Source organism: Tamandua tetradactyla, chromosome 21 (genome assembly GCF_023851605.1).
Source record: "Tamandua tetradactyla isolate mTamTet1 chromosome 21, mTamTet1.pri, whole genome shotgun sequence".
NCBI lineage: Eukaryota > Metazoa > Chordata > Mammalia > Pilosa > Myrmecophagidae > Tamandua > Tamandua tetradactyla.
The window spans coordinates 18,623,663-18,642,990 of NC_135347.1; the positions used below are offsets into that span (position 1 = coordinate 18,623,663).

Genomic DNA, 19,328 nt, shown 5'->3' on the forward strand with positions numbered 1-19,328 from the left:
GGCTATCTGTGGCTGACTAAAAAGATCAATGGCAGTGAACGTCTCAGGCAACAAATGTAGGTCTAAATCTTGCAGCTGTGATTGTAAGTGAAGATGTTAGAGACTACGCTAATGAAAAATGAAATCTTACCATCGTAATTCTCTCCATTTAGGTTACTGATTGTAGTAGATGTGTTTGGTCAATGCCTTCAGCAGGGAATGGGGATAGAATTCTTAGCTCCCTCACTAGATCATTGCTTCCATCTCCCACAGAGCCTACCTTCAAACCTTGCTCATAGCTGGTGCAGAATAACGATCTGTGGAATCAACACTAATCGCCAGAAATGAATGTCAGAGAAAGTTTAGACTGGGACATTTGGGTCATTTCTATGCCTATGTTCCTTACTATGGGTGACAAAGACTGGAAGGTGACACCCATAACAAGTACCGTGGCCGCGGCTTCAGAGAGACAACACCCATATCAGTGCTTCCCCAGGGAGGATGCAATCCATGCGAAGACTACTGTTGCTCTTCAACCAACAATAGAACTCAGATAAACTCCGAGTTACATAGATTTTAGATATTACAATAACGTGCATCTTTTTAGAAACCTATTTTAACAGAATCCAGAGATTTAAATTCAGCAAAAGTATTTGTTTCATGAAGTAACGTGTGTAAATTCCTTCCTAAAATTTAGCTGGCATTTCAAAAGACTTGCCAATGAAATCTAATCATGGGAAGGGACTGGTTGATTGCTTTAAACAAAATTGAGTTGTGACTTGGATCTTTAGAAGCACTCACTGTCATGATTTTCAAGCTGTACAAATAGGATGATAATTTTGGTTGATATCATTCTGCTTTTATGGTTTTCATATTTAAATCTGTTTATATATTTCTCTTCAAATTTAGGAAATTAAATTCCTTTCCATGCTTAGTAAAATAATAAGGGAGCAATATTTTCCTAAGCTATTAGCATCTTAAGGTCATTTTCAAACACCCAGGGCCACAGAATTAGCCTCTTTACTACGATTCCCCATAGCTCCACTGTGCGGTGGACTAGAAGGCTCAGTGTTAAAAATAAAAAAAAAAAAAAAGTCTTGTAGGATTCTAATCATAGCCTTAACCTGGAAGCACTGGGGTCCTATATCCTACAGGTCTCTCAGCTAATGGGCCTAGTAGATACCTGCAGATCTGCAAAAGAAGTGCAGTAGTGGTGCTGTTTCTGTCGGCCCCCATGCCTCCATCTTCCAGCCTTGAAAGGTCTTTTTACTCTAAGTCTGGGCCTTTTGCCTTTTACTTTCACTGCTTGCTGGGGTAGCCCAGGCTCTCCTCTTCTCCCCAGTTTGGTCTGTTTTCCTTCTCATCATTTTAAAATTGCAGGATGAGGAAACATGCACAATGCCTATTTCTCCCCATGGAGCTGCTTTAAAGTTGGTCTCTTGCTCACTTGCTTCTGTGACGTTAATTGCTGCAAATTGAATTGAGCTCAGCTCCAGCTTGGCAGTTAGCACAGGCCCTGCAGCTGAAGAGCTCTAATCTGATCATATTCTGAGGCCCTCAGGGGTCTGGCATGTAGATTAGAAGTCCTATTCCTCTCCTCCAATAGGAGCTTTTTCTCAAACAGAGGCATTAGTAGGTGACTATAGGTTTAGTAAGAAAGGCACGGGTCTGATGAGAGTATGTACTGAAGGGTCAGATGACATAAGGTAAAAGCCCCAAACAAGAGGAGTTTCAAGAACCAAGTTTTAAGGGCTGCCAGTATGTAATTATGCAGATGCATACAAAATTAGATTAAAATGAATTATGCTGTACCCTGTGTAAATCCACCGTGGCTTTATAAACTGTGTTCATTGCTTTCTCTCATTTCATTGATGGCATCTTTTTCTTCAACAGTTCTTTTTCTAAGAACTTCCCCGAAGAGTGCTAAGTTCATAGACTTTAAAAAAAAAATAGTTTCAAAATTGTCCCCAGCACCTGTAAATGGGAGCACTAGGGAGAGCATGAGGGAATTGTGAATCAGTGTGGGTGGCAGCTGGCCAAGGGACAGACGGGGCAGGAGAACTGAGAGGCCAGATCAAATGGCAGAACTGGGAATGGGCCTGAGGGATCCCTACACCAATTCTCTCATACTAGAAATGGAAACTCAGAGACCACACTGTTTATTCATTCATTCATTTCACAAATATCTAGCAGCTGGCTTTCTGCCTAGCACAGCCTTTACAATGGAGTTTAAGATGATTATATTTTACCCCTGCCACTACGCTGTGCTTTTGGACATTACTTTTCCCTAGAAAGTTTGTCCCTTCATGTTCCACCTGCAATTTCCCATTCTCACTTAAGGTTCAGTTCAAAAGATTATAATCCTCTCTGAAGACAGTTCTGACTTAGAGGAATGCTTTTCTGTGCACTGTGTTTATACCCCAATCATAGCACTTATCAGCCCCAAGAGCGTACTTTTGAGACACATTTGTGGCCAACCTCTAACAAATGCCTAGTCTCTTATGTCTTTTATGTACTGAGTCTTATCTTTATTTTCTTTTTAACCCCAGTCCCTGCTTCTTTTCTTTTCTTTTTCTTGTAATATTGAGGCTGTCAGTATCACTGTACAAGCCCCAGTACATTTCTTTGGAAGATGATGGAGCATTACAAAATAATATTAGCATCTTTATCATTCTTACTTTCTATTAGACCATGAGCTCCTGAAGGATGGAGACAATGCACTGTGGTTAACATGGTGGTGAGAAAAGGATAAAGAGGATGGTGAAGCTAGGATAACTGAGGCTGACTATAAACAGTTTCACATGTCTTGTTTAAGAGTGTAGATTTGAATCTGAAAGCACTGAGTAGCCTTTTGGATTAACCTGACCAAACCTGTGTTTTAAATGTGGGTGTACAGAAAGGAGTGAAGCTAACACCTGTTATGAATTTATGGCAGTAGTTCAGGAAAGAGAATATAAAAGCTGAAAAGGGGAGAAGCAATGAAAAGAAGAAGGGAATGTATTTTAGAGATGCCCTAAGACACGGTTATGGGGAAGGGGCAGGGGAAAAGTGAGAGGAAGAGGGAGAAGCCAGTGCTAGCTGGCTTAGTTGGTGATTCAGTAAATACAGGTAAGAAGGGGAGACAAGATTGAGAGATGAGGGAAGGATGTGAAATTCATTTTAGGACATATCATTTTGAGGAGCTGATGGGACTTGCAGGTGAAAATATCTAGTAGACTGTTAAAATATGATTTCACCTTTGTTGAGACTATAGTCAGCACTGCAGCTAATCCACAGGCAAGTAGTGAATTCACCTAAAGAGAAATGCAGGAAAAGGTTTAAGGGGTGGAGACAAGAAGAGAAAACAAGGAAAGATATGAAAAAGGAAAAGCCAGAAAAATAAGACAAAGTCAAGGGTAAAAAAAAGAGAGACACTGCTAAAAGCAATGCAAGAAAGATTTGGAGGGTGCACAGCCAACAATATATGATGTTATAGCCCAGAGTCTCTAAATACATACCTATAAGCTCCAGCCTCAGCTGGCTCACAGCGCTCCTTGAAAATCCTTATTCTTTGTTCTTGTCTGTTCTCAAATTTTTTCCCCATTTGCCCTACTCCATTCTCTCCCAGCCATGACTAGGAGATACACATTTGCCTTCTACAACCCTCTGGAAAAATGGAACCCACTGAAAATGAACCTCCTCAGTCTCTTGCACCACGCCCCTACTCTCTGCAGTCAATTCTTACTCTGGCTCCCAGCCCCAGACAACCACTGATCTGCTTGCTGTCACACATTTCTGAAATTTCATATCGTTTCATACATAATCGTTCATGCTTGGTTTCTTTTACTTAGTATAATGCTCTGGTGTTTATCCGTGCTGTAGTGTGTATAAAAGGCACATTCCTTTTAATTGCTGAATAGCATCATACTGCACAGTTTATTTATCCATTTAAATTCTTTCTTTTCCTGTAACACAACCCAATTCATTCACTGGTAAAGTTATAGAACAGAACTTTACTTCAGACAACTTCATTAGTCACTGATTTTTCACAGCATGGCCTTTGGAAATGTGGGCTTTGCCTGAGTTTGGTTGACCAGAATACCAACAACCATGTGCATGTATCTATCTGGACCTGCTGGGATGCACCCAAGCTACTTCAAGGCCAAGGAGAAATGACACATATATGCTGATGCTCATGATGCTTGCTGCACCAGGAGAAATGAAGTTTTTTGTTTCTGACCCAGGAGTCTCATATCTTTTGCCAGCATCAGCGGAATAGATACAGACTTGTATTATAAGTAGGGTGGAACTATATCCCAGACCTGACAATAAGTCCTCCAAATTTGTTATCTTTCAAAATTTGTTTTGACTACTCTAGGTCCTTTATGCTTCTGCATTTTGTCTCCTCTTTTTTGCTTCTGATGTTGAAGTAAACCTTTTCTCTCCCAAACAAACCCCTTTATCTGAGCCCTAGATCTCATTCCCTCCATTTTCTCTAGGATGTTGTTAAAAATATTAGCTCTTCTTATTCAGATCTCTCCTGCTTCTCCTTATTGTTCTATCCCATCAGCAAATTAATGCAGTTCCTGGAGTTCCAGCTTAAAATAATAAATAAACCTATATTTATACTGTGCTGTCTTCTACTACCTCACCATTAGCCTTCCTTTTATAGTCAAGTTTCTAGAGAAAAATTGACCGTGAATCCATTCCAAATCAATATGCGTGTGCTTATTTTTTCACATGTAGCCAGATCAAACTACATAAAGAGAGCACATATTTTAACTATCTGTGGTTGAAAAACAACCATATACAAGCTAAGCCTACACTGAAGTAGGACAAAATGTTATATTACTCATTTGAAATTTTAAGTATAGGAGCATAGGGATTTGTGTTAACAGAAGCAGCATGACATGGTGGAAAAATCATATACTTTGGAATCTTACATACTTGAGTTCAATCTTATTTAATTATTGTCATTGTTATTATTATTATTTTGATAATGTATAAGAGAAGTGACCTAATGGAAGTTAATGGACCTCTCCAATCCACAGTTATCTTGCGTATAAAATGTATATGCCAATGCCTACCCTGCATCTGTACTGCTGTGAGGACTAAATCAGAACATGTTAGTAAAATACTCTGCATACTACTACCCCCTAGAAGGCACTAAAAAGTGCCTTCATTATAGTCACTGTCCTTTTCGTACAATCAAGTTTTATGGAACAGAACTTTACTTCAGACAACTTCATTAGTCACTGATTTTTCACACCATAGCCTTTGGAAATGTGGGCTTTGCCTGAGTTTGGTTAACAAGAATACAAACAACCATTGTAACTATCAAAAGTTTCTGTGTCCTGCCTCAGCATCCATCCTACCTGGGCAAAGCCATTTGCCTCAACACTGACCTTGGCTTAGTTATTAAGCAGCTTTCCAGGCGTGGTGCATAAACCAGCCCAAACTCGCATCAGCCCACAAACTTCCCCAAAACCCACAGCTGGTCCAAGATTTTAAGCTAACCATCCCCACCACCATCCAGCCCCTTTTCACATGCAATTGCTCTAAACTAACCAATACTTGACTCCTACAGGAAATCTACTAACTTCCACCCCTGGTCCATGATAAAGACACAAGCCCATGGGTCCCTCTTGCTCTCCTTGTGTGCTACCTACTCACTCCCTGGTTGAGCCACCCAAGCTGATCGTGCTTCTGGTCAACCCATCATGGCACCTCTCTCTCTCTGGGAACTATGAATAACAAGTTATCCTTCCCATGCATTATGGCCTAAGTTTCCCATTGTGTCACACCTGACCAACACTGGGACTCAAATTTAAAGTTCAATTTTATTAATTAAAAACATCAACCATGACTCAACCCCAAGGAAGTGGGGGCAAGAAATGGCCTGAGTTATATTTCTGGAACTCTTTTTCTAATGACAATTAGAAAACTCTTTTTTTTTTTTTCCACCAAGAGTAAAAGGCCTGGAATTGTTGAAGCAGAGATGTCTATTAGGACAGATATATTAGGTCTGAGCAAAAGGAAGTATGTCTGATAATCAGTGGACTAGCTGTTAAGTTCCCAAGCAAAGACACTGCTTCTGTTGCCTACTGGCAACATGTTATAGTTCACAAGAAGAATATTTTCAGTTTTGGTAAAGGGAAAAGAAAAAAAAGGGGTTGAATCAGATAGACAGGAAAATCGAGCCTGACTTTATAACTTATAAATAAATAAATAATAATTCATTTTCTTGGAAATGAGGAGAAAGAGATGCCCTAGGTTTAATAAGAAAGATAATGAGGCTGTACAAGGAGTAAAGGATTGAACCAGAACACAAAGGACTTTGTTTCTAGACCTTTCTATTTAGGAAGCTCACTTTTCTGAATTCTCAGTTTCCACATCTGATGTAAATGACACTTTTCATGCTACTTGTACCCAAGTGTTCACATAAAAGAGGAAAATACTCTAGTGTCTGTGAAAGAACTTTGAAAATCATACGTGTTGGATTTTTGCTCCAATGATGGTGGGTTAGCTTACTTTAGACAAGCCTCCAACCAAGAAAACAAGTTAAATAAACAAAATATATATTTTAACAATCTATTTGAAGATAGCAGGGTGCTACCAAAGAAGAGAAAGCTTGAAGAATCAAGATTCAAGAGAGAAGAAAAACCCAGCCAAGCAAACCTGACACTTGATGCCTCTGTTATCCTTCTGAAAGAATTTGCTGATTTGAAAGCAACAGCTGATAGACTAAGAGACTGAGTAAAGCTTCTGGTCATCTCACAGAAATTAGCCCTTAGGGCATCCCTCAAGGAAGAGGGACTCTGGTAAAATTCCAAAGCTTAAACCTGGGAACCTCTATAAGAGCAAAACCGTGTAAGTAAGAATTGACAAGCAGTAGACCAACCCTCGGGAAGCTCAGCTTTGAATCAGTCCAATCCCTGATTAGATCAAAGCCACCTGTTCCTGCTCTAATTGACTGCCAGAGCAAAAGAAAATCTGCTCTTTTGGAGGGTGTTGTGGTTTGAATCACGCCCCACACAAAGGCATGTTCATGTCCTAACCCCTGGCCCTGTGAATTCATCTGTAAATAGGACCTTTGAAGTTGCCATTAGCTAAGGTGAGGCCAAACTGAACCAGCCTAGACCTTAATCCAATGTGACTGGAGATGTTATAAGCAGAGGAAATTTGGATACGGTCAGGAGTAGGAAACAGGAGGAGACAGCAAGAAAGAAAGATGGCTGTGTCGAGGCAGAGCTTGAGTTATGGATTGCTGGCAAGCGATCACCTGAATGCTAAAGACTTCAGAGAAAGCGTGATCCTGTTGCCATTTTAATTTTGCACTTCTAGCCTCTAAAACCGTGAGGCAATAAATTCCTATTGTTTAAGCTAGCTAGACTGTGTTATTTGCTAAAACAGCCCTGCCACACTGCAATAAAAGGTAACAGTATTCAAAGTCTCAAGCCTAAAATTTTTGGTACCAATATCTGGCATTTGGAAAAACTTAATCAGGCATGTAAAAACACATAAAGAAAACAGAAAAAACAAAATTAAAAAAATTCAAGATATTCATATCTTGAAGTTATTAGATAAAAATCAGGCTTAAAGAAACAACTTCACATCTTATCTACTTAAAAAGCTCAATGAAAATGACACTGAATTTTTAAGAGTTGTGTACAGATTGAAAAGAATGGAACAGAAGACCTCTAGTTCTCTTCCCATGATGTCATGAGTCTGTAGAGTTATTTCTTAGAAACATATACCCCAAATCATTGATTTTATTCCCAAAATTATAATCAATTACTCTATGCAATTTCCTGTTTAAATTCTACGTGAAGCAGCAGATTTCACTTTTTTTTTTACTGTGTTTAATTTTTTATAAGCATCATAGATGAGTTCTTGACTCTGATAAAACACAACAATTTGGCTATAATGGACTAACATGATTATCTTTTCTCTGTTGCCCCATTAGGGCATTCATTAGATACTATTACAGTCATCGTTAGACCAGGAACGAAATCTTATCATCACGATTAATAAATTTGGTTTTGACATCAGTACAGGAAAAAGAGGGACATTACATAAAAAAAATTATGATTTTTAACTCTCAAGTCCATTGGATAATAATCAAGGATATAGTTTCAGCTTGCTATAATTTTAAAGATAACTGTAGAATTAAATAACTTAATGGAGAAACCCATTTCATCTCAGCTATGGCAATGATGTGGACACCACCACTCAGGAAAAGAAGCCAGCTATCTTCCAAGACCACTGAGTGCTTCACTGGCTGTCTGCCATTCTTTAATTGTCCTCTGTCAAGTGTATTTCATCCATTTATCTTTACAAATGAAATTTACCAACAACAACCAAAATTTTTTTCATTTTTATCTAGAGCTGAGTTAACTCTATCCCATCAAAATCAACTAGACTATGAAATGAGAGAACCAGAATTATTTCACGGCAGAAAAGTTGGAAAGGAGGAAATGAATGGTTGATTCCAAAACCATTCAAACAGAGGTAGAGAGGTAAGTTAGTAAGTGCCATTTGTAGATGGTAGCTGGGATGTGACACTTCTGCAATTATTTACAATGAAAGAACATGAGATTCTTCTCTGACAGATCATAATCAGTGCAGAATGCATCACAAGAGGAAGACACAAGATCTCCTTAAAGAGACCTAACTGCTCCAAAGCCAGCAGGATATGGCTATAAAACGACTGTTAATGTACCTAAAGAAATAATATGTCCATGAAAGGGGTCAGCCAAAGAGTGTTGAAAAAAGGAGCCATTCTAAGCTAATTCTGGCAATGGCCAAATCAGCTAGTGCAGAGGAATTTTGTCTAAGCAGATGGGAATATGTCAGTTTTAGAACAAGGCTGTCCTTATAGGATCAGAGCATCTTAGCTTCCTTAGCATCATAGGAACACTTCAGATTTGTTCTGAGAGTCTGACGAGTTAAGTGAATTACTTTAGGTTAGTTAAACTTCTTTTATGTGGTAGAGCCAGGATTCAGAAGCATGAGTCATGACTGACAGCCAAACAGCCAACTGCCACAAGTACATGTCTTTAGGCTACTGATAATCACTTCCTTCGCTTGACTCATTTCTTTGTAAATCATGAAAGTGAATGAAATGTTACAATTTTTAAAGCCTTTTCTAAGGAAGCTTAGGACAAAATTATACATCCATTGAAGATACATATGTGGTTCGGATCAAGCTGGGCCATTTTGCTCCTTCCCATCTTTGGATGCAGATCTGCACTGGGTAATATTAAAAATGAGCAGAATCTTTGGTAAACACTACACATTCTTTTTGAAGCTCTAGAGGGGGAGCAAATTCCAACTGGGTGGAGGGGGTAGGGAAGAAGGGAAGGAGTGTTTCTCTTCTAACACATTCAAAACTGATCTTCTTTAGATATCTTTCTTCTCTGAGTCCATCCATTGTAGCAGTTGCTCAATCATTCATTCAGTCAGAAAGTATTTACTGATCATTTATTGTGATACAGGCACTAAAGCCATGTCAGTGGTTTGATCTCTCTCCTGTTTCCCCTCCAAGCTGCAGCCCACTTATCTCTTACTCTGCTCTTTAACAACAAGACCTTTTACACCAGCGCACAGTTTCTTACCATTTCTAATATATACATACCTTGTCTTCTTGCAATTCTATTCTTTTTTTATTTCCCTGATGAATACAGTAATGGCCTACTGAGGGGCCCAACAGAGCAAACGTGGGATGCTTTTGAGAAGGTGGGGGGAGAAGGAAAAGCTATTGAAACTTAAACCTTGTCTCTTCATGTAAACAGTTTTGCCTCTATTATGCCATAATAGATTTCCAGACATACTCCCCGTCTTCAAACCTTGGCCTTGAGTGATGAGCACATGGACAGACAACTAAACCTGGCTAGAATTTGCTGTAATAGAACATGTATTACTCTGCCACCTGGAACTCTTTACACCGCCTAACAAAGAAAGTAGGCTGAAAACTAATCATTGTTATTTTTTAGAAGTTGTGTTTTTTACTAGGGAGATGAATGCTTGAAAAGGTAAATATCACAGTATTTCTCTCTTTACTAAACCAAGATTTTCATGTACCTACATTTTATCAAACACTACCCTCTTCCTTTAGTAGAATTTATCAACTAGTCTTTTATGAAAAATTTTGGAGAAAATTCCCTTAGATTCTTTTAGGGGGTCTAAAAACAAAACCTTTCTGGGATTAGATCTCTAGATCAACTCACCTGTCAAACAGTTCTCCTCCTGTGACGAGTTCTAGGACCAGACTGATTTCTGTAGGGGTTTCAAATATCTCTTTAAGTTTTATCTGGGGAAAGATATAAAAGTGAATATCAAAAATTCCTTATTTTCATCTTCCTTGGAAACAGCTGAAACTATGACTTGAGCAACACTCTCTGCAATAGTAATAATTGGATCATTTTCAATAAATGTTCCTTATTATAGTACAGTCTGCCATTTAACATTGTCAGTCTGGATTATTATTTCATCAGTTTCCTCATTTCTTTAAAGGTTCTATTGAGCTTTGATATTTTCCCTTTTGCCAGCTCAAAGATACCTGCCTTGGAAACACTTTTTAAATTTTGCCAAATCATCCAAATTTCTGAGTTGCCCCAGACTTTTTAGAAACAAATCTTCCTAGAATTTAGAAGGCAACATGATTGCTAGAGATGCAAATGCCTCTTTTCCCTGAGAAAGAAATTGGGATTACAGGTCTGAGTAAGGCTGAACCAGGTTAAATTGTGCCTATATGGAAGGCTATCACATAAGCTAAAAAATTACTGATGGGTGAATGAAGCGGTACTCAGAAAAGTAGAGGGGGCAGTGATCTGATTGACCATTGCAGGGTTTTCATCACATTCATATAATCCTACCAATTTTAGACATTTTTCTCAAAACCTCTGAGAGTTTTGTAGCTAAAACTGAACTTCACTTGAGGAAAATTCCACCTTGAGCTCTCTTTGGAAAGAAAAGCAAAGGATAAAGTAAAAAGAGTGATGAAGTGTGGCACATTTTGCTAACTGCATACTCAATGTCCTTTCCCTCTGTTTCACTGCAAATAGCACCAACCCTGAGTTTGTTCAAGGAAGCAAGGTGTCTGGTCCCAAATTATGCATTATAAATGGTCTAAGCCACTTATGTCAATGCTGTTCCCCAATTTCTCAGCTTCCTTGCAGGTAAGGGTGATCTTGTGACCAGCTCTGGTCAATAAAATCTGAAGAGAATTCTGCTGCAGGAGTTTCTGGAAAAGTTTTTAGATTTCTCACCAGCCTCTGCTGGTAAAGCCCATCCACCTTTTTCCTGTCTTGAATAAAGACAATAAAAAATTGGTGAAGACTGTAGAGAAGCTATTCGGGTATGATGAGGGAAAAGCACAAGGATGAATACCAAGGCACTGAGGTTGATGGAACCAAAAAAAGGAAAGTGGGGTCACGGAGGAGCTAACGAGTGCTAACAACCACCTGCCTTCTGATTTCTCATAATATAAGAAAAATACTTGATGAGGCTACCACATTCAAGTTTTCTGTTATTTATAGCTGAATGCATCCCTAACTCACACATTAAGTTTTAAGCACTTTGCCTCAAGCTGTAAACACAGCAGGTCGTTCCCCTGGGCACCACAACTTTCTCAGATAAACGGGTAAAATATTTTCTTTAAGTAGATGGCTCACTTCATAAAAACAAGTCATGGCCTGGAAAATGATTTTGTTCACCTCACTGGCCCCAGGAAAGCTTTTCACCAGACACTTTTCTCAGTGGTTTTGTCCAGATGTAGCAGTCTCTGAGGACATTTTTATTTTCCCAGTTCAAGTACATCATTTATTTGAATCCTCACATTGCTTCTGAAGCAGATGTACTCTCGAAGGAGACTGAAGTAATTTGGAAAGGAAACATTTTCTTCCTAGGCTTTCTGAGCAATGTGTATTAATGGCATAGGCCAAAAGAAGCCAAAAGCCAGTGTTTTATTTGTGGGAAGCAAAACTCTCCAATTTTTAGTTATCCTTTAATGTGTAAAAATAAGATGGCATATATTGCTGATCTGTCCATTGGGGAACTCTTTTATGGGGGCATTATTTGCAAGATTAATTCAGCCAAAGAGTTGAAAATGTGATCAGATGAAGACAAGAGTTAAGCCAAGCTGGCTCTCGGTGGTGGAAGAATCTCCTTTTCATCATCAGCATGGGCAGGGATGAACAAAGATTCCATTCCGAAGCTCTGGAAATTAGTTTAAAAGGCAGCTTAAAAACCACTTACAATGTTTGGATGTGAGAGGCGAAGAAGAACTCCTATCTCAGTTCTTACGATTTTTTTGTCCACCTAAAAGGCAAAATAAAAGAGAGAAACTGAAAGAAATTCCCACCTTAAAAATACCTTTGTTGTACCAGAGGTTCAGAAACAGCAAGAACCACCTGAGAGAATTAGGTAAGTGGCAAATGCTAATTCTTCAGTAATTTTCTTATGGCTCCTTCCTCCTTTTCATTTTCAAGGCCCATGTCTTTTCTTTCTTCCGATATACAGGTAAGCCAGGCACCAGTATAGGCCACGACTTGTCAGAGAACTGCATAGCTCCTTCTCCTTTTCATATCGAAAGTCATCAGTATTACCACAAAGGCACAAATTCATCTCAAACTAGTCTTCCTTTCTTTCTTTTATGGAAGTCCCTGCCCCATTCCCAATGGAGGTATTGATCATGTCACTTGCCTCCCTCCCAGCTTAACCAGCGGACTCTGTTCTCTGGTTGTAGCTACTAGGTCAGGGTCCAGCAGACTCAAGTTATCCTAGTCAGAGTCCATGGAAATTGTGCTCAAATAATCAAGAAAGAGGTACTCTCTTTTTCTCTGAAATTAAGAGAGGAAGAGAGGACAAGAGGCCTTCTGTCATCAGTGACTGTTTTTAATACCATATGAAGATCTCTTTACTGAAAATGAAACCAGTTTAGGAAAAAGCATTGCTGAGAGTGGAAGAAAGCATGCTTGTTGACGTAATGTAATCCCCTGGATTCGTCATGCATGAGCTAGTTTGTTCTTTGAAGCTTCGAATTATATGAGCCACTACATATCCTCTCCTCTCGTTATCCAGAATTTAGTTTCTTTTGCTTGCCATTCATGAGCCATTGACTCATAACTTGACCTCCATGTCCAGGAGGGTGGTCACATGCTTTAAGATACTGTGAAATGAGGGACACCTCTCCTCTCCAGGATTTGCACTTTTAATTACAATGGGCTGGACATTTCAGAGACCTAAAAGTTGCACACTAGACCTAAAGGTTTTAGTGTCATCCTCCCCCAACAAAATCCAGTGATAAGAAATATATAGATAGTACTCGCACTCTTACTGTGGAGGTTTCTGCCATCTGGGCTGTTTAGATCCCTTGGGCTGGCAGAGTTCACATGGTTTTAGAAATGGGCACAATGAGGTTTATGCACAAGTCACAATTAAGCTCTGTGGGCATATCCAAGAGACCACTTCAAATGGAAAATGGGTTCTACCCTTTAAGTTACTTCTCTTGAGGAAGAAATGGGGTGCTGAGGAGAAATTCAATCCCAATTCAACTCAATCACAACTTTCAAGATGCTGAGGAAAACAATCATTTAATTTTTATTGTCTAAGAGAAATAATAACTAATATGGACACATTCCTTGAAAATAAAGAATGCTCAAAGGAATTTTACAAAGTTAAGATGTTCTTTTCCTTGGCTGCAACATACAAATTCATTTTCTGGAAGATGTAGTTTTCCAGACCCTAGAATACATTACTTAAAGAAGGGAGTCACTATTTAAATGCTTTTAGTTTCTATGAGAAGAAAACATGTTTAAAAGGAGATGTTAAAGAGTTCCCTTTCCAAAAAGAGATTTTTCAAGTCTCCTGTCTCACTACTGTACATAACAAAACATTAAATAGCTATACAGTCATGCTAAGGTCTTTTGAACAATAATAAAATTTTGATCATCATATTGGTAATTAGGAGACTTCATGAGCATTAGCACATTTTTTTGCAAAAGAAAATAAAATTATTAAAATCAAGTCACAACATTGTAAAACAAGCACGTGCTCCACTTAAGTTGAATGGCTGTCTGTGTGCAAATATGTCTTAAAATACTCAAAAACATTCCACGTAAAAATTCAACGTAGGTTATGCGTTTTTTACTAAGATCAGAGGATAAAGATGATATATTAATGTTAGAACCTGACAACTAATATGAGGTAGGTACATAAGAGGGAAAATTCACTCTGAGCAAAAGAAACAAGTTGAAAGTGATTGTATCAAATTGAGAGGCTCTAAGGCTTTCACAGTGAAGAAATATAGAAAAATGTACATCTTGATACATCCAGTGCCCTATGACTCAAGAACTCTGGATGCTTTTTCACCAGCCTGTCCCAGACATTATCCCATAGCTACTTTGAAGCACTCAGACAACGGATTGATCAAACCTTTTTAGTCACAAATAACAAACACACAACTCAAATTCCCATAAGCCAAAAAAGTAATTTATTGGCACATGTAACTAGGTCAGAGAAGATCTGTCTTTAGAAAGATGAGGGGTTCAGAGCTTCAAACAATGTAATTTTCTCTCTCTGCATGTATGTCTATCTGTCTTTCTGTCATTCTGCTCTAAATCTCTCTTCCAGATAGCAGTAAACATTGCCACCAAAAGTCCCAAGCCCGTCTTCTTCAGTCTCATATTTAAAATGGAAGCGATACCGCCTCTCTCCACATCTATATATAAAATCTCAAGGAAACATTTTTGTTGGCCTTGCTTGTTTCCTATGTATTTCCCTGTACCTAGGAAATATCTTACTGTGGCAGGACCAAGCATGGATCATGGATCATCTCCTCTGACCAGGGAGAAGGGAATCGGGGAGGCGTGGCTCTCCCAATGAATGGACGTTGGCAGGCACTGAAGACTCCATTGCTGATTGCTTTAAATATTTGCTCTCTTTCTTTCCTAAGGCCCTGAAGCATTACTTCCTTCATGCCTCAGTCTAATTAATAAATCATTAATAACCATGAATTTAAATAAACCCTCAACAACACCAGATTTAATATTCAAAGTTTTGACTATTTACCGGTAACCCTAATGGATCCTACTAAACAGTAATTTATAATTGTGCTTAGAAATTCTTTTAAATCCCATGCTGAAAAGTTGATGTAGGGGAGTGCTATAGCTGGTGAGCACACCTAGCTGACTCCATAGCGTTTGTACCTCGCTTCGGCTATGTTATTCTCTACTTCTAGGAAATAACTTTGTCAATTGTTTTGATATTACTAGTGCTATAAGTAGAAGGAAAGTCAAAAAGACTACAAAAAAGGGTGGCTCTAGCCAATAATGAAAGGTTAGAATAGAAATTTGGATGCAATGGTTTTATATGTTTAATGGGAGGAAAGCAGGCCCATTGCTTTCATCACATTCTCAAAATGCCTGAGTCAGAGTAAAGCTAAATATCTGATCTGTTTGAAAACCAGAGACTGTGTCTCATGAAACTAGTGAGTCAAGGATCTCTGAGCATAAATAGTAAATAGTAAAATTAATATTACTATTAGTAAATACGAAAAGTCTAACATTGTGTTTAACATGCTCAACCCCATATTAGAGAGTGTGGGAAATATAAAGAAAAACAAAATATGGTCTTTCCCAGTGGAAGATTACAATTTAATTTGGGAGATAAAACCCATTGATATAATGCCCTCAGTAGACAGCACCAAGACAGTAAAGGAAGATCATAAGGCGAAACAAGTTTTATTTTAAAAGTTCTATTGTTCAGTGGAAAATCACATTTCCTGGCCCTCCCTGGTCTGGGTAGTAGGTAGGGAGAAGGAATCTGAGGAGGCCATTAAGAGTTTTGTCCACTTACAGGGCATCTCTGAATTTTTATCTGTGATTAGGTAAACAAACTGACAACAGTGGAACCACAATCCTGCTTCTCTAATTTATGGTGTTTTGTTGCTCCACGGAAAGAGCTTCGTCTCCTACTTAGATTCTGTGTGTCATTGCTCTAATTGTCAATAGAAATGGATAATCATCACATGCAGTTTTTCTGTAAAGCCTTGTTCTAGCTCCTCTATTAAAACCATCCTAAGTAAATAGGTAAATATAATTTCCTTTCATTCTCATGTAATCCCTTTTGAAACAGACAATAAAGGCATTTTATGATTTCAATATAAAATTCATTTTTTGAACCCTATACATAGGAAATTATTAATCAAAGAATTTAATAAAAACAGTTATACAGATCTATACAATTTCAAACCTCCAGGGATCTCAAGATTCCTTAATATTGAAAGAAGTCCTAATTTTGCTGTCTGCCACATGGGGGGATGATGGACAAAGGTATAATCCAAGGATAACATCAGAGGAAAAGCACCACCATTGGAATGGTGATGAGCAGATAGGTACCCTTCATTAAGAAAAGCAGAAAAGACTTTTGTGCTGAGGCAGAGATGGCTGGTGAGGAACAGAAGTAGGAAAGACTAAAAATAATGTGAAGAAAGCAATAAAGTTTCAAAGGAAGGGAGAGCCAGTTACTGCATTGTGATAATAATGGATGGAGATGGAGTGATGAATGAACTGGAAAAAAGGAGAGAGGGACGGTATATAAGGCCAGATTTCTATCGGATTTCAACCTCATGGCTATCTTAGATATGGTCTATCTCAGCATCTGGAACTTCACATAATCTCAGCAAGTTGGGACGGCCTGTACGTCTGGAGACCACTATTCTACTTGTTCTATGATACAGCCAAATACAGCAGCATTTCCCACAAAATGCTCAACCTCATCTCATTTTCACTGCAGAGAATTAAAAACACAAACCTTGTTTTGTCTATTTATTCTTCTCTACCTTTGACTCATACGTAGTTTAAACAACGACCAGAGGACATAGTGCAAAATAGAGAATTGTGCTCCTCCAATCCTATGTGGGAACAGGTGGAATATAAATTACTAACAGAAAAATAAATAAGCAACCAAGTGTCTTTAGGTTTTCACAATGATTCCTTTCTTCATAGCTGATGTTTAATTTAGCATCTTGTTTTCTGACATATCAACCGCACATGTTGACCCAACATGCTTGGTGAAAAAACATGACAACTGGAGCTTTTTAAAATTCATCTAGCAGTTTTAGTTTAGGAGGATTTGAAAGCTCAGAACTCCTGTTTGAACATACAAAAGTCAAATGTGGAACACAGAATATCCAGGTTTTCCTACATGAGACTGGCACCTCCAATAACTATGGAATTTTAACCAAGTCTGATTATTCTCTTTAACTTCTTCCACAGACAGCTGGACATCCCACAACTAACTAACTTTTTCCTAGTCGTCTCAGGTGGTGGCTTATTTTTGTTCCTGTAAGAAATATATCCAGGACCTGGAAGTGGGACATGTCCTTCTTGTTCTTCATTGTTACGTTCAAGGTATTTCTCCATCCTTCTCCTTCCAAAATCCTGGCTGCTTTGAAATATATGCCATCTGCTAAAACAACCTGCAATTTCCCCTTGTTGTGGTCATCTTCTTATCTCCCTCTCACTCACTCATCCCTTACACTGAAGATTTTAGTACATACTGTCTTTATCTAATCCACTAGTTCTGTCATTGCTCTTAACTTCAACTTTCATATGGATTATACATTCAGCATCCTTGTCTCCGTGCCTTTACCACTTCCTTGATTCCAACAATCTCTTTCTCTCCTCTTCCTTAGCAACCCATCCCAAGGGTCACATCCTAGGCCTTGCCATTCCCATGGATCTTGATTTCAAACATCCCACTCTCTGATTTCCACCTCCTATCCTCATAGTTCTTAGCTTAGATTGCACAGCCCATTGATACAAGCGCTTCTTTGTGCATATCTCCAACTATTTTGCCTCCGCCCACGTCTTTCTCCTGTACTTGCCGAGCAAAACCTTTAATGTAGTTAAACTCCATGCTTCTCTTATTCCAAATTTGTTCCTAAGAAAACTCTAACCATATTCACTAATCCATTTTAAATTTATGATACCAAATCTCATCTTTCTCACTCCACAACAGAACATTTTATACCTTCTCTCCTTAAATCTCGCATCTTTCTTCCTTCTTTCTCCCTTTTTCCTTTCCTCTCGTGGCCTTGCTTCTAATTTACTGGGATGGTAAAAACAATCCACAGAGAAAATTTTATCTTCCCATTATCCAAGCTATCAATTTATCTGCAGTTCTATCCATTTATTTTATCCATTTATTCCACAAATACTTTTGAGCACCCAATATATGCAGAGGCTTTTCTGGGTATGAGCAGGCAGCAGTGAACAGAACAGATAAACCTCCTGCCCTAAGAAGCTTACATTATAATGGAAAGAGAAAATAAACAAATATATAAATAAAAGTTCAATAGGTAATACATGCTATGTAGCAGACAAAAAACAAAATAAACAAAATAGCATGATGAAGGGTACTATTTTAGAGGAATGGTCATGGAATGTTTCTCTGATAAAATAGCAGGGGGCATAGCCACATGGTTCTGAGGAGCGTTTCAGGTAGAGAAAGAGCAAATGCAAAGGCCCTTGGCCATGAGCCAAATGGACCAACAGCAGGGGAGTAATGGATGGGAAGAGAGAGGTATCTCGGAGCCAAGTCATAAAGAGCTATGTTGATCATGGAAAGCAATTTGTATTTTAGTATGAGAGGGGTCAGATACCATTGGAAGATTTGAAGAGAGGAATGATGTGATCTTATTTAAGTTTTTAAAGGGTACTTTGGCTCTTACAGGCTTGAAAATGAGAGAAAGACTAAAAGCAGGAAGACCTGGTAAGAGGCTATGGCAGTTCCGTAGGCGAGAGATGATGAAGGTTTGGGTCCAGATGGCAGTGGTGAAAGAGGTAAGAAGTGGATGGGTAATAGACATTTTTAAGGAAAAGCCAACAGGATTTGAAAATAGACTGGATATGGGTTATAAGAGAAAGAGAATTTTAAATGATGACTTCAAGTTTTTGGCCTTAGAAATGGGAAGAATGAAGTCGCTATTAAATGAGATGGGAAGACTAGGGAAGAGTAAGCTTAGAAAGATGATAAGAAAGAGTTTGGATTTGGACATGTTAAATCGAAACACTGATTAGGAATCCAAATAGAGATGTTGAATAAGTGGTTGGTTATCTATAAAAAATGGAGTTCAGGGGAGAGATTTGGGCTGGAGATAGAAATTTGGATAGCATTAAAAGCCACGGGACTGAACAAGTCCATCCAGGGTGAATATGAATAGAGAATAGAAACTGTTAAAAACCTAAGCTCTGGGGAATATTGATTATGGTATGTATGGTATCTCTGTTCACTGCATGTCACTGATTAATATTAGAGGATGGTCCCTAAAGCATTTCAATCAAATAAATTTGGCTTTGAAAATT

General features: G+C 38.5%; 1 protein-coding gene and 1 long non-coding RNA gene across 4 annotated transcripts in view; one reads left to right on the forward strand and one right to left on the reverse strand.

The window, feature by feature from the left end:
• The window catches only part of CAMK4 (calcium/calmodulin dependent protein kinase IV), a 244,339-nt gene that overhangs the window by 90,278 nt on the left and 134,733 nt on the right, over nucleotides 1–19,328 (reverse strand). For 2 of the 3 annotated variants that reach the window (XM_077138994.1, XM_077138997.1), the window contains 2 exons: nucleotides 12,217–12,279; nucleotides 10,188–10,270 (listed from right to left, as the gene is read on the reverse strand). In XM_077138994.1, coding sequence (XP_076995109.1) covers nucleotides 10,188–10,270; nucleotides 12,217–12,279 — 146 coding nt within the window. The remainder of the gene's footprint in view (nucleotides 1–10,187; nucleotides 10,271–12,216; nucleotides 12,280–19,328) is intronic. The other variant, XM_077138995.1, reaches the window with a different exon arrangement.
• LOC143665509 (uncharacterized) lies at nucleotides 9,808–18,806 on the forward strand. The gene is made up of 3 exons (XR_013167026.1): nucleotides 9,808–9,992; nucleotides 17,276–17,372; nucleotides 18,697–18,806. It is a non-coding gene; the product is annotated as an uncharacterized LOC143665509 (long non-coding RNA).